We start from the raw sequence: 14,263 nt of genomic DNA on the forward strand, positions 1-14,263 counted from the left end.
CTCTCTTCTCCCTGCTCCCCTCTTTCCCTGGTTTTAACATTTTATATTAGTGTGCTACCTCTGTTGTAATTGATGAACCAACGTTGATACACAATTATACCTAAAGTCCATAGTTTACATTAAGGTTCACTCTGTGTGGTATAGCCTCTGGGTTTGGACAAATGTGTAATGACATGTAGCCACCAACATAGTATCATCCAGTGTAGTTTTACTGCCCTGACGATCCTCTGTGTTCCACCCGTTCACCCCTCCCTCCTCCCTAACCCCTGGCAACTGCTGATCTTTTTATGGTCTCCATAGTTTTGCGTTTTCCAAGATGTCATATAGCTGGAATCATACGTACAACCATTTCAGATTGGTGTCTTTCACTTAGTAGCAGGCATTCATGGTTCCTCCGTGTCTTTTCATGGCTTGATTGCTCGTTTCTTTTTAGTGCTGAATAATATTCCGATGTCTGGATTGTAACAGAATTTATCCACTCGCCCGCTGAAGGACATCTTGGTTGCTTCCAAGTTTTGACGGTTTTAAATAAAGCTTCTATAAGAATCGATGTGCAGGCTTCTGTATATACATAAATACATGAGTATGATAGCTGGATCATATATTAAGAGTCTGTTTAGTTTTGTAGAAACTGCTAGACTGTCTTCCAAAGTGGCTGTGCCATTTTGCATTCCCACCAGCAAGGAATAAGAATTGCCGTAGCCCCACACCCTTGAAAACATTTAGCGTTGTCTGTGTTTTGAATTTTAGCCATTCTCATAGGCGTGTAGTGGTATCTTGTTTTAATCTGCAATTCTCTAATGGCATGTGATGATGAACATCTCTCCACATGTTTTTCTTGACATCTGGATACCTTTGGTGAAGCATCTGTTCAGATCTTTTGCCCGGCTTTTAATTTAGTTGTTTTCTTATTGTTGAATTTTAAGAGTTCTTTGTGTCTTTTGGATACCAGTCCTTTGTCAGATAAGACTTTGCAAATATGTTCTCCCAGTCTTTGGCTTGTCTTCATTCTCTTAAAGTTTTTCTCTTTTGACGCGTTTCTCCTAATGTTCAACACTTTCATGAGTCAGTTTAGAAAAAATTTAAATTAAAATAGTTAAGAAGGAAAACTGTTCATATTGCTTGGGGAATTTACCATTCTTTAGATATTTAAAGTCTTTGACTCCTGGGGTGTAATATCCCCATTTACTTTATCAGAAACAGAAACCTCACTTTTTAGTGGTGAAAAGAGGACAGAAAGAAGGCAATCCACCATTGGTTTGTTACTCTAGGAGAGCAAAATCGACTTTTCTGGATGTTCAGGGGTTAATACTCAACGGTCTGAGCTATGAATGCCCTTGAGTCAGAGACATGACTTAACTCATAGGAAACAGCAAACAAGACTAAAAACTATTATCGTCTCTGGTTAGGTAAATTATCCATTAATTTAGAAAAACCTCTGTCAACATTTATTTAACCTACTCAATTCTGACTCATTATGGCTATATATAAACACACCTAATGACAGCAAAGTACCTAGATTAGAGTTGATCACTTAATGAATATCATGTCTTCAGTAACTAAATATTTAATGTAAATTATTTAAAAGTTTCAGTCTGATTGTTGAGCTTTAGTTGTACTTTAGGTGTTATTACCTAAAGATACACACAAGTATCGTTAAGTAGAAATAACTGCCTTGCAAAGTTGAACAGTGTACAAAAATAATAATAATCTGAATTAGAAGAGTCAAGAATTTGGGAGAGTTGGGCGTAATCCTATCGAGGGCTGGAAAATAATCCAACTCCGTCCACTGGCAGTCTTTCTCCTCCCACATGCAGGAGGGTGCTGAAGCCTCATCTGGGCTCCGTGGGAAAGAGCCTCGTACCCCTTAGTAATGTTTGCCACGACATAGGGGACCCAGTCATAGCCTCGAGCCCATGGCACCCTTGCTTCACAGACTCTTGTATCCTCACTCAGGGATGAGGAAATGAGGACCCAAGTAACTTAAAATGCTCTTCCAGCGTCACCTAGCTAGCTGGTGGGTCACGGTGATATTTAGGAGGTAGGAATTTTAGGGTTTACGATAGCCATCTCCAGTAGACCCCAGACAACTAATCTTGCTTCTTAGGGGGGACAGACAAACAAACGCCAGCGTAAAGAATGGGCCACTATGTAATTGTCTTAAGAACTGTTTGTAATGTTCAAAATAGGCTCAAAATATTCAGTGAGAAAAAAATCCGGTCGATTCAAGAGAGAGCTATGAATCATTAATAGAAATCAAATTGTGAGGAGCCAGAAAAGTAAGATCTAGTTAGTACAGTGGTCTGTCTTTCGGCTAATCCCCGCCACCTGCTAGACAAAAGGAAGACCACAGCAGCCAGAAGACCGCTAACTAAGACAATGCCCAAGGCAGCCTGCGGCATATCCAGAAATGATTCCACCATTGAAGAGCTGCTGGGTCAGAGAATATTGGAGGCTCTGTAGAGAAGAGTTTCTTTATTTGTTTTTGCTTTGTTTTATTTCTACTTACTGAGAAAGTACTTGGGCCAGACTCTGGTGTATCGGGTGGTGGGGGGAGAGCACGTGTGTGTAAATATTGTGGTCTGGGTAGTAAGCAGGCAGTTAACTATCTAAAGAAAGCGCAGGACATGTTAATACTGAACTGCCTGTTGGCACCACAAGGAGTTGTCTATGTGCTCCGTCAGCAAAAACGCATACACAGCAAGTTCCACGTTATGTACCCTGCCCCATGTCAGTCACTTGGGCTAGAAGAGCTAATGTTTATGGAATGCTTGATATGTGCCATCACTGGCCCAAGTTTGAATTCCTTGTGTTATTTGAATGTCAGCCATCCCAAAGAAGAGGGTGGTACCACACACATTTGACAGAGGGAAAAACAGAGAGGCTCACATAGCTGCAAAGGGCCTGATGAGGAGTCAAACCCAGGTTGATCTGCTAAAGCCACCACTCGGCCATTACATAATGCTGCCTCTCTCATCTGCCTTTCTTGAACTTGGGTTCTTGTCTGTAAACTGAAGATAATACCAGTAGAGGCATTGGAAGAAACAAATTTTTATGAAAACTTTATAATTTGTTCGACGTTCAGAGATGATATGCTGTTTATTAAATAAAAGATTCAAACCAGTGAACAGCATTTCATTGTCATACCATTTATTCATATCCATGCAACAATGTAGTTTTGCTATTTTCATGCATTATTAAACTTTTTTTCAAATACATCATTGAGTATTTAGCTAGATACAATTTAGGCTTTACTTTTGTATCATAGATTTATCTTTTTTTTCCTAAATAGTCCTGCTTCAGGGGGCTGAGCAATTTACTTCCAACATCATTATAGTTGCTTAGTAATAAACAGCACTTGCAGGTTTCTGAATTTTTACTATTTTGGCATACACAGTGTTTATCAATTTTCCTATCTCTCATTGTTACTGTATTAAATCTTAGAGGTAAATGTGCTTAATGTATTGGGTTGAAATGTTGGCACTGTCCAAACGAAACATAATTTAATTGTTGCCAGTTAATCCATCTCTGTCTCCAAGACCAGGTTGAGAGACCTTTGAAAGATCCCATGAAAATATGATACTGGGTATCACAGTAAATTAAGCTAATAGATAGTTTTGGTTTTTTTTCCCCTCAGATGACTACCTTTTTCTCTTCTCCAAATGACTGTGTTATGGTTAAAATATATATGTATAAGTGTATAAATGATAACTAATATATATGTATAAATGATACACATTTATCATGTATATGGTAATGTACATGATTATATGTATAAGTGATATGTATATGTATAAATGATAACTATATAGGTGTATAACATATACACATGTATATATGTATAAATGATAACTAAAATGTTTAGTTATGTGTATGTATGTATAAATGATATGTATATATACCTTATATGTATAATGATACCTTATATGTATAAATATACACATTTATATCTTATATGTATAAATGATCTATGTACATCATTTATACCTTATATGTATAAACGATAACTAAAATGTTTAAACTTCACGAACATTTAATGTTTAATAGGAAGGATTTCTCAGAAAGAAATTCAGAGAAAATTGAACACTGTAATACAAAACTGAAATTTGTGGCCCCCCCCAAAAAAAAAAACTGTAAAAATAAACCAATGAAGTTAATGGGATTTAGAAGGCAATCGGTAGCTAGAATTTCTAAGTAAGCATTGGAATAGGAAGTCTTAAGGGGAAGTCTGCCTAAGATAAGGGATGGGTTCGATTCTTCAAATGTGGTCGTGTGGGGACTGAGGGCATTCTGAAACACGGCTTTTGTTGGTCCTTTGTACTCTTTCACTCTCAAGATTTTTCTATTTCACAAGATAGTTGAGGCTTCTAAGCCCCACATCATTTCCCCTAGCTACTTCTATTTCGAAATCATCAGCAGGTTGCCTGAACTCACTCAGCGGTACCAGTGAGTTTTGGTTTCATTAGTTGGTTGTCAGCGCAGAGTTTTGTAGGCGTGGGCCCACATTATTGAACCTTTTCACTAGTTAGGAGATGGTGAAGTGGTCAGAATTGAGTGTCACGTACTGAACAGTTACAGCAAGCAATATTTCAAATTTTATTGATTCTTATCCGTGGCAATTGAGAGAACTTTGTGTGTTGACTTGTTTTTGCTTTATTTTCCATAGAAACGCTCCAGAGGCCAAGTGCTCTTTGATAAAGTATGTGAACATCTGAACTTGCTAGAAAAAGACTATTTTGGGCTTACGTATCGAGATGCCGAAAACCAGAAGGTGAGTCATTAAAAGCAATACGAAACGTATGTCTTGAGTATTGCTGCAAGAAAGGGAATGAGAACTGAATGGTAGATCATTTTCTCCATCTCCCTCATCCTCCCACATTTACACCTTTGAGTCCCAAAATGCTGTTAATCACCTCATTTCTTTATTAAAGATATTATTGATAACTTCCTTTAATCTTGAGTATTCCAGAAACAGTAAGTCGGTATTTCACACATGAGTTATTTATGGTTCCAGGAAAGCATCTTATATGGTTCTTTTCTTGGATGATGTTTTTCAGTGGATTTGAGCCCATGAAAATCAAATATATTGATACTAACTAACATAGAAAACGTATTCCCTGACTGATGTCCTGTTCTTAATTCATCTTTGTATGCTTTCATAGCCTTACAAAATCAAACTATGACACGGGTCGTTTGCTGACCAGACCCCTGTCTAATGTATTCAGCAGGTATTTAACATAATACTTCTATAGACTCTTACACCTGAGTAATACAGTCTATTCAGGGCTTTGTCTCACTGATTCCCACAACTACCTGAAAAATAAAGAAGAAGAAATTGTTTCTGTTGTATTCGTGCTTGAAACTAAGTCACAGAAATTTTGCTCATAGATGTTACTTTGTTTTGACGTTGTGCATTGAATCATACTTAATACCTACCCAATTCACTGAACAATGTCTAACTTCGTTACTAAACAGCTGAGTTTTCTGATGAGGAAAATAATAAATCTCAAGTGAGTGTTCATTTGTTAGAACACTGTGGCTAAGAATCTATAACCACAGAAGTCACTCTGTGGGCAAAGGCATCAGTATGTCAACCTACATGTGTCTTTAATTTATTCTAGTAACTTCTTTGAACATAGAATCCACTATTGTATTTCTCCTCTGTTTCTGCACTGGCTCGAATCTTTGAAGGTAGTGTTGTAAAAGAAAATTATCTTGTCATGCACGAATTGTGCATACACACACATTGTCTCGTCACACTGGTGCCTGAGCCCTCGCAGGGCCTGGGGAAGGGGCACCGGAGGTGGGGGAAGGTCATAAGTCCAAGGGCCTGCCAGCAACCGTTCCCTCTCAGATAGGCTTAGTGCATGTCTCTACCTGAGCATCGTGAAGTTATTTTTATTTTTCTCTGGTTCAGATTCAAACTGTCATTTCCTTTTCAGAATTGGCTGGACCCTGCTAAGGAAATAAAAAAACAGATTCGAAGTAAGTTCTTTTGGATTATTTTACATGGAGATGCGAAATGAGATGTTCAGAGAGCATCGTTGTCTGACTTGGTGGCCCATACCCACATAGCTAGTGAGAACACTGATTTTTTAAAAGATTAAGATCTCAAATTTTATCTTTGACAGGTTGGCCTGGCTTAAATACCCATTTTTAATCATCAGAGCTCAGGAATAAAATGACTATGACATTTGACCTATTTCCCTGCTTGTGCACAGAGTGTGACATGTGATTTAATCAGGTGATGCTGCAGTTGACAACCATTTAAAAGTTCCAAACTTAATGTTAATTAAGCCTAACTGCCACAAAAGTATAAAAGTCAAGTTAAAGGTAATAGTCACTGACTAGTTGAGAAATAGAGTAACAAGTCAGACTGAAGTTTACTATCTGGTAACAGCCTCTATTCTTCTTTTTTTTTTTTTTTCAACGTTTTTATTTATTTTTGGGACAGAGAGAGACAGAGCATGAACCGGGGAGGGGCAGAGAGAGAGGGAGACACAGTATCGGAAACAGGCTCCAGGCTCTGAGCCATCAGCCCAGAGCCCGACGCGGGGCTCGAACTCACGGACCGCGAGATCGTGACCTGGCTGAAGTCGGACGCTTAACCGACTGCGCCACCCAGGCGCCCCAAATGTTTGTTTATTTTTGAGAGAGAGTGAGAGAGAGAGAGAGAGAGAGAGAGAGAGAGAGAGAGAGAGTGTGTTTGTGTGTGTGAGCAGAGGAGGGGCAGAGATTAAGGGAAGCACAGAATCCAAAACCGGCTCCAGGCTCTGAGCTGTCAGCACAGAGCCCGATGCGGGGCTCGAACCCACAGATTGAGATCATGACCTGAGCCGAAGTCGAACGTTTAACCGACTGAGCCACCCAGGTGCCCCAACAACCTCTGTTCTTGGTCCCTAAAGGCAAGTTAAGAAATGCATATTTCCTAACAGACAAAACAATTGCAGGAACAGCCCACGAAACTGAAATACAGGTAGCGAGAAAGTATGAGACAAGTTGCTACATCTTACTAATAGTTAAATGCAAATTAGAAAGAGACCTCCTTTTTCACTTACGCAGGTTAACAAAGATTGTACAAGTTTACTAACGCACTGCACTAGCAGCTACGTGCACAGCTAGTAGTGTGTGAATTGGTACAACCCTTTAAAGAGGGTACTCGGTCAGTATTTATTAAAATTTAAAATGCACTTTTTCTTTGACCCCGAATTTTACTTGTAGAAATTTATCAAGGATTTCCGGTGCCTTTGAATGTGCTGAGATATCAGAACACACCATGTTCTAATAAAAAGTAATGAGTAGTGAAATGGCTTAATAGTAGATCTCTCAAAAAAAGTCACTGTAATGTAGATATTAGAGAGACTAATGATTATGTATACAGCTAAACATGTTTATCATATTTTTAGGAGAAATTTGATATATTTACTAATAAGAAACTTGGTAATAAAGTTTTTCATGGAGTTTTTTCATGGAGTTACTAAAAGCAGATGTGTTGAATATGTATCCTAATATGTTGCCCATAAAGTCTTCTATATTCATCTAATTAATGAAATGCTATTTCTTTCTTGGGTGATTTGTAATCACAAAAAGCCCTTCGAAAATATTTGGTAGAAATAAATTGGGATTGGGGTGCCTGGGTGGCTTAGGTGGGTAAAGTGTCCAACTCTTGATCTCGACTCGGGTCATCATCTCACAGTTTGAGTTTGAGCCCCGCGTCGGCTCTGCTGACAGCCTAGAGCCTGCTTAGGATTCTGTCTTTCCCTCTCGGGGCCCCTTTACTGCTTGCTCTCTCTCAAAATAAATAAACTTAAAAAAAAAAAAAGGAACAAGAAGAAGAAATCGGGATTGAAACCAGGGATAGCTCCAGTTGTGAAAACACTCCTTTTCATTCCGAGTCCTAATAAAAAATGTATGATGATGAATGTGTCCTAGGAATTTTTTCATGGAGTTACTAAAAGCAGATGTGTTGAATATGTATCCTAATATGTTGTGCATAAAGTCTTCTATATTCATCTAATTAATGAAATGCTATTTCTTTCTTGGGTGATTTGTAATCACAAAAAGCCCTTTGAAAATATATTAAATGTCAGGGATAAGTCACAATATTGGTAGAAGAAAAGCTGTATAAACATCTATTTTCTTCTCTCTTGCTAATGGAATTCTTTTCTTTTTCCTTAACTTCCCATTTATCCTGTCCTCTGAGAGAAGAAACAGGGCAATCAGAACTGAGATTTAAAGGATATTTTCATCATGCAGCTTAGGCGATACTTGTGACTGCAACATAAAGCTAAGTGATAATCCTGCAGATAGAGGAGGAAACAAGGAATACTGGAATTTTTTTAAATTGAATCCGGTATTTTTATCTGTATTCCTTACTGTTTCCCATGCACCAACGTGCCCTCTTTCCACAAAATTTACATCCTATCAACGCAAAGAACTGTTAAATCAAATGGAATTATTGTACCGTCATCTCCTTTTCATAAATATAAATGAAAGCCAGGAAACACAGATCAAAACCACAAGGAGATATGTATCACCTTACCCCTGTCAGAAAGGCTAATACCGGGGCGCCTGGGTGGCTCAGTTGGTTGAGCATCTGACTCTTGATTTCGGCTCTGGTCACGATCTCATGGTTGTGAGATCGAGCCCTGTGTCGGGCTCTGTGCTGAGCACGGAGCCTGCTTAGGAGTCTCTCTCCTCCCCTGGTCCTCTCCCCTGCTCACGCCCTCATGCTTGCTTGCCAGCTCACTCGCTCTCGAAAATCAGAAAAAAACAACAATAAAATTTTAAAAAGGATAACGTCAGAAAGACAAACAACAAGTGTTGGCGAGGATGCAGAGAAAAGACACCTGTGTGCACTGTTGGTGGGAATATAAATCAGTGCCGCCGCTGTGGAAAACAGTACGGAGGTTCCTCAAAAAACTAAAAATAGGACTAACATATAATGCAGCAATTTTACTTCGGGGCAGTTAGCCAAAGAAAACCAAAACACTAATTTAAAAAGATATACTCACCCCTACGTTTTATCGCAGCATTATTTATTTATTTTTATTTATTTCTTTAAACTTTTTTTTAATGTTTATTATTTTTGAGAGAGAGAGAGAGACAGAGTGTGAGGGGGACAAGGGCAGAGGGAGAGGGAGACACAGAATCTGAAGCAGGCTTCAGGCTCTGAGCTATGATCACAGAGCCTGACGCAGGGCTTGAACTCATGAGCCACGAGGTCATGACCTAAGCTGAAGTCGGACGCTCAACCGACTGAGCCACCCAGGTGCCCCTATTGCAGCATTATTTATAATAGCCAAGATATGGAAGCAGCCCAAGTGTCCATGGACTAATGAATGAATAAAGAAGAGGTGGTGTGTGTGTGCGTGTGTGTGTAAAATAAAAATATTATTCAGCCGTAAAAAAGAATGAGATTTGCTATTTGCAACAGCATGGATGGACCTCGAGTATATTATGCTAAGTGAAATAAGTCAGAAAAAGACAAATATCGTGTGGTTTCACTTCTGTGTGGAATCTGAAAAACAAAATAAACAAAGCAGAAACAGATCTACAAATACAGAGAACTGATGGTGGCCAGAGGGGAGGCGGGGGGAGGGGGGTCATGGGCAAAAATGGGTGAAGGGGAGTGGGAGATAGGGGCTTCCGGGTGTGGAATGAGTAAGTCACAGGGATGAAAGATACTACGTAAGGAATATAGTCAGTGGATTGTAATAATGATGTGTGGTGATAAATGGTAGCTGCATTTGTGAGCGCAGCATAGCATAATGTCTAGAGTTGTCCAAGCACCATGTTATACATCTGAAACTAATGTAACATTGAGTGTCAAATATACTTCAGTTAAAATGCATATACATACATATTTTAGAATACATATACATTTATTTATTTATTTGTTTATTTAACATTGAGTGTCAAATATACTTCAGTTAAAATGCATATACATACATATTTTAGAATACATATTTATTTATTTATTTATTTATTTAAATGATTGAAGGAAGTTTTCTTTTCATGCTATAGCTCCACAGTATGTCTGTAGAATTAGGTCTTCTCAGAGAAGGGCAATCAACCTGATATGTTAAGTTACTTAAGAATTTAAGTTACAGGGGTGCCTGGGTGGCCCAGTTGGTTGGGGGACCAACTTCAGCTCAGGTCATGATCTCAAGGTCTGTGGGTTCAAGCCCCGCGTCAGGCTCTGCGCTGACAGCTCAGAGCCCGGAGCCGCCTCCAGATTCTGGGTCTCCTCTCTGTCTTCTCTTCCCCCCTCCCTTGTGTTCTGTCTATGAAACATAAACATTTAAACATTTTTTTAAAAAGACTTTAAGTTACTAATTGATGAGAAATAGAAAATTCTGAAACTGAAGAGTTTGTTCTTAACAAAAAATTATAATTCTAGTCATTTTAATGCAGACCAGATGTTAAAATTTCTAAAAATACTGTATTTTGTGATGTAAATATATTTATAATATAATCATTTCATGCTATACAGTATATGATCTATATAGTGTATATAGTAATTTATAGTAATTTTATGCCATGAATGCAGCATACTTAAAAATTCAAGATTTGGTAGCCATACAATACTAAGTTAGAATTTTCTATAAGAATGAACTCTTCAGTTTCATAGTTTTCTATCATAAATTTGTGATGAAATCCTGTGTTAACATTTTAGGAATATCATTTTAACACATTCAAGTGGTTTCTTGTTTCTAACCAGGGCCATCATCTGAGCAGATTCAGGCTTGTGAGCCCATCATTACATAATCATAGTTTCCCAGTTGATTGGTTTCTATAAGATTCTTTATGGGAATATATATTCGAGCCGTAATCTGCCTCTCTTGTTAATTTCAAATCTTATGCCTCATTTAACTAGATTTTTTTTTTCTTGATGGGGGATAGATTGTAGTTTCCTTAAACATCCCACTTCAAAGTATGGTCCCCAAGCCCACCTGTCTTGAAACCACAAGTTCCGGAACACCTGGGTGGCTCAGTTGGTTAAGCGTCCAACTCTTGATTTAGGTTCGGGTCATGATCTCACCGTTTCGTGAGTTTAAGCCCCATGTCGGGCTCTGTGCGCTGACAGTGTGGGGCCGGCTTGGGATTCTCTCTCCCCCTCTCCTCATGCTGTCTCTCACTCTCTCTCAAGATAACTAAACATTAAAAAAAGAAGAAGAAAGGGGCGCCTGGGTGGCGCAGTCGGTTGAGCGTCCGACTTCAGCCAGGTCACGATCTCGCGGTCCGGGAGTTCGAGCCCCGCGTCGGGCTCTGAGCTGATGGCTCAGAGCCTGGAGCCTGTTTCCGATTCTGTGTCTCCCTCTCTCTCTGCCCCTCCCCCGTTCATGGTCTGTCTCTCTCTGTCCCAAAAATAAATAAACGTTGAAAAAAAAAAAAAAAGAAGAAGAAGAAAAAAAAAAAACCACACACACACAAGTTCCTGGGCCCGTACACCAAATCTCTTGAATAAAAATCTCTGGGTAGACAAGGGATACAGGAGTACTGATGCAGAGGGGCACTTGTACCCCAATGTTTATAGCAGCACTCTCAACAATAGCCAAATTATGGAAAGAGCCTAAATGCCCATCAACTGATGAATGGATAAAGAAATTGTGGTTTATATACACAATAGAGTACTACGTGGCAATGAGAAAGAATGAAATATGGCCCTTTGTAGCAACATGGATGAAACTGGAGAGTGTGATGCTAAGTGAGATAAGCCATACAGAGAAAGACAGATACCATATGTTTTCACTCTTAGGTGGATCCTGAGAAACTTAACAGAAACCCATGGGGGAGGGGAAGGAAAAAAAAAAAAAAAGGTTAGAGTGGGAGAGAGCCAAAGCATAAGAGACTTAAAAACTGAGAACAAACTGAGGGTTGATGGGGGGGTGGGAGGGAGGGGAGGGTGGGTGATGGGTATTGAGGAGGGCACCTGTTGGGATGAGCTCTGGGTGTTGTATGGAAACCAATTTGACAATAAACTTCATATATTGAAAAAGAAATAATAAAGGCACATTTAAAAAAATCTCTGGGTAGAGCCTAGGAATTGCCATTTTTAGCCAGCACCTCAAGCCAACTATAGTTTGAAATTTATTTTCCCGCCGTGAGGATTTTTGCATCGAAATATCTTTCTTCTACTTTTATTATGTCTTAGTTTCCAACCTAGAATGTTTATCTTAAATTTATCATGAGATTGTTTAATTACATTGCTAAACTATTGATTGGATTCGAGGCATACTTTGAAATGGATAAAAATTATAAAAGAGAAATAAATCCATTTCTCGTAACTAATCCGTTAACTTTCCTTCCAGTTGCTTGGGGGGAAGCCAGCTCTCATTTATGAACCTCACCATTGGCAAGCAGTGAGGAGATCCATCATAGCAGAAAATGAATAGGAATCAATAGGAAAGTAAAACCAGATCCGACCATTTTTCAAGTAACAAAAGGACTTGGAAGAATAATCACTAGAAATATATTGGATTGACCGATAGCTTATAATTCTTACTGCCCATGTTTCAGTAATATTTTCTGAGTGATTTAAAAATGATATTAAGCAGCCAGCGATACCTGGCCTTATGCCACTTCTTTAAAAGACAACTCAGGGAGTGATCCTACCGTGTGGAATTTTAAGTATAGTATGAATGGTAGCATCAAGAATATGCTAGAACTAATAAATGTACCTGTGCCGTTAAGATAGAATATAGGTATCCTCTGCAGCTAAGAGTGTTTGCCTCCTTCGCAAGAGAGTGACCCAAAGAAAGCAGCTAGCTCTTAAAATGCTACCCCTTTCTTCTGAATGTTTGCAAAGGACTTGTGGAGAAAATGGAAGTTTCCAGAAGTCAATTAATGGGGAGAAGAGGGTGTTAGGGTATCTTTGGGGAATATCTGAAACATAAGGGCTGGACTGTGAGGTCACAGAATCACAGAGTGAAAAGAGTGGCTCCAGCTTGTGGTGTAGAGGAAAGGAAGCCAGGGAGACTGGGAGGAATTTTTCAGGAGCACATTCAGAATATAAGCAAGGTCTACACTGAGGCACTTCTGTGGTTACTACACGGAGGGAACAAATGTCTGGTGAAGGAACAGCCAGACTTTAATAAGTTCCTGCCTTAAAAGGCCAGAAGAGATGGGGCGCCTGGGTGGCGCAGTCGGTTAAGCGTCCGACTTCAGCCAGGTCACGATCTCGCGGTCTGTGAGTTCGAGCCCCGCGTCGGGCTCTGGGCTGATGGCTCAGAGCCTGGAGCCTGTTTCCGATTCTGTGTCTCCCTCTCTCTCTCTCTGCCCCTCCCCCGTTCATGCTCTGTCTCTCTCTGTCCCCAAAATAAATAAATGTTGGAAAAAAAAAAAAAAGGCCAGAAGAGAAAAACGAAGTGAATGTGAATTAAAGGAGTGATCCGTTAGAGAGAAAGTACATGGAGAAAAGAAAAGGCTGTTTTTCCTTGTTTATAATGATAAGCCACACACAATTAGAGACAGTATTAATAAAATGGAGTGTTGAGTAGAGCTTAATAACGTTTCAAGAAGAAGTGTGGACAGTACAGAGAGTACGTGACTGTAAGCTGACACCTGGTTGATTCTTTTCCTTGCTGGAGAGGCCGAAAGTCGATGCCATAGGATAAAGAAAGGCAAGACGTTAAGAGCATCAGCCCAAGTTGTGGCCTCATAAGGAGGTGTGGAACTTAGTAAAGTACAGTTAATACATTCAGGCCTCTCTTGAACCAGACATTTCCCCAAGTGAGAAAAGAATCTTCAGCAGCCTAGAGAGCAGCTCACATAAATACTGACTACAATAAACCTTCCGTTAAAAAATATCTTGAACGGTTCCTTGACGTGTATTGTAATGGGATTTGACCTGCAATGGCAAAGCAGGAAGGACAAAGGAAAGGGGATTGTGCCTGTACTCTTGGTCTGTGAGCTATCCAGAATGTCATAGCAATAGAACCAGTCTAATTCCGGACTTGTCTAATTGAGGATTATCCGTACCATTCCTGTTTTCTCCCTCTTCCAAAGGCTTACCCTTGTCCCTGAGAAAGGGAGGAAACCTAGTCAATTTCCAAGCTAGTTAGAAACACCAGTACAGGATTTGGGCAAAAGACTAAAAACTAGATGAAGTTTCAGACCTATCTGGACTTCATTTGATGGAGACTTTCCGGTTTTCCACTTGGGAGCAAAGGTTGCCTGGGTGTTAGTACTTGGAGTTGAGGCAGTTCTAACTGTCAGAATAAGAAATACAAAGGGCTTTTCTAAGGTTCCATTCTAATGT

General features: G+C 39.5%; 1 protein-coding gene across 7 annotated transcripts in view; it reads left to right on the forward strand.

Annotated features, from left to right (window-relative positions):
* EPB41L3 (erythrocyte membrane protein band 4.1 like 3) overlaps positions 1–14,263 on the forward strand; it is a 149,725-nt gene that overhangs the window by 92,115 nt on the left and 43,347 nt on the right. For all 7 annotated transcript variants that reach the window (XM_047827733.1, XM_047827732.1, XM_047827735.1 and 4 more), the window contains 2 exons: positions 4,667–4,771; positions 5,943–5,985. In XM_047827733.1, the coding sequence (XP_047683689.1) occupies positions 4,667–4,771; positions 5,943–5,985 (148 nt within the window). The remainder of the gene's footprint in view (positions 1–4,666; positions 4,772–5,942; positions 5,986–14,263) is intronic.

This window comes from Prionailurus viverrinus, chromosome D3 (assembly GCF_022837055.1).
Source record: "Prionailurus viverrinus isolate Anna chromosome D3, UM_Priviv_1.0, whole genome shotgun sequence".
Classification (NCBI taxonomy): domain Eukaryota; kingdom Metazoa; phylum Chordata; class Mammalia; order Carnivora; family Felidae; genus Prionailurus; species Prionailurus viverrinus.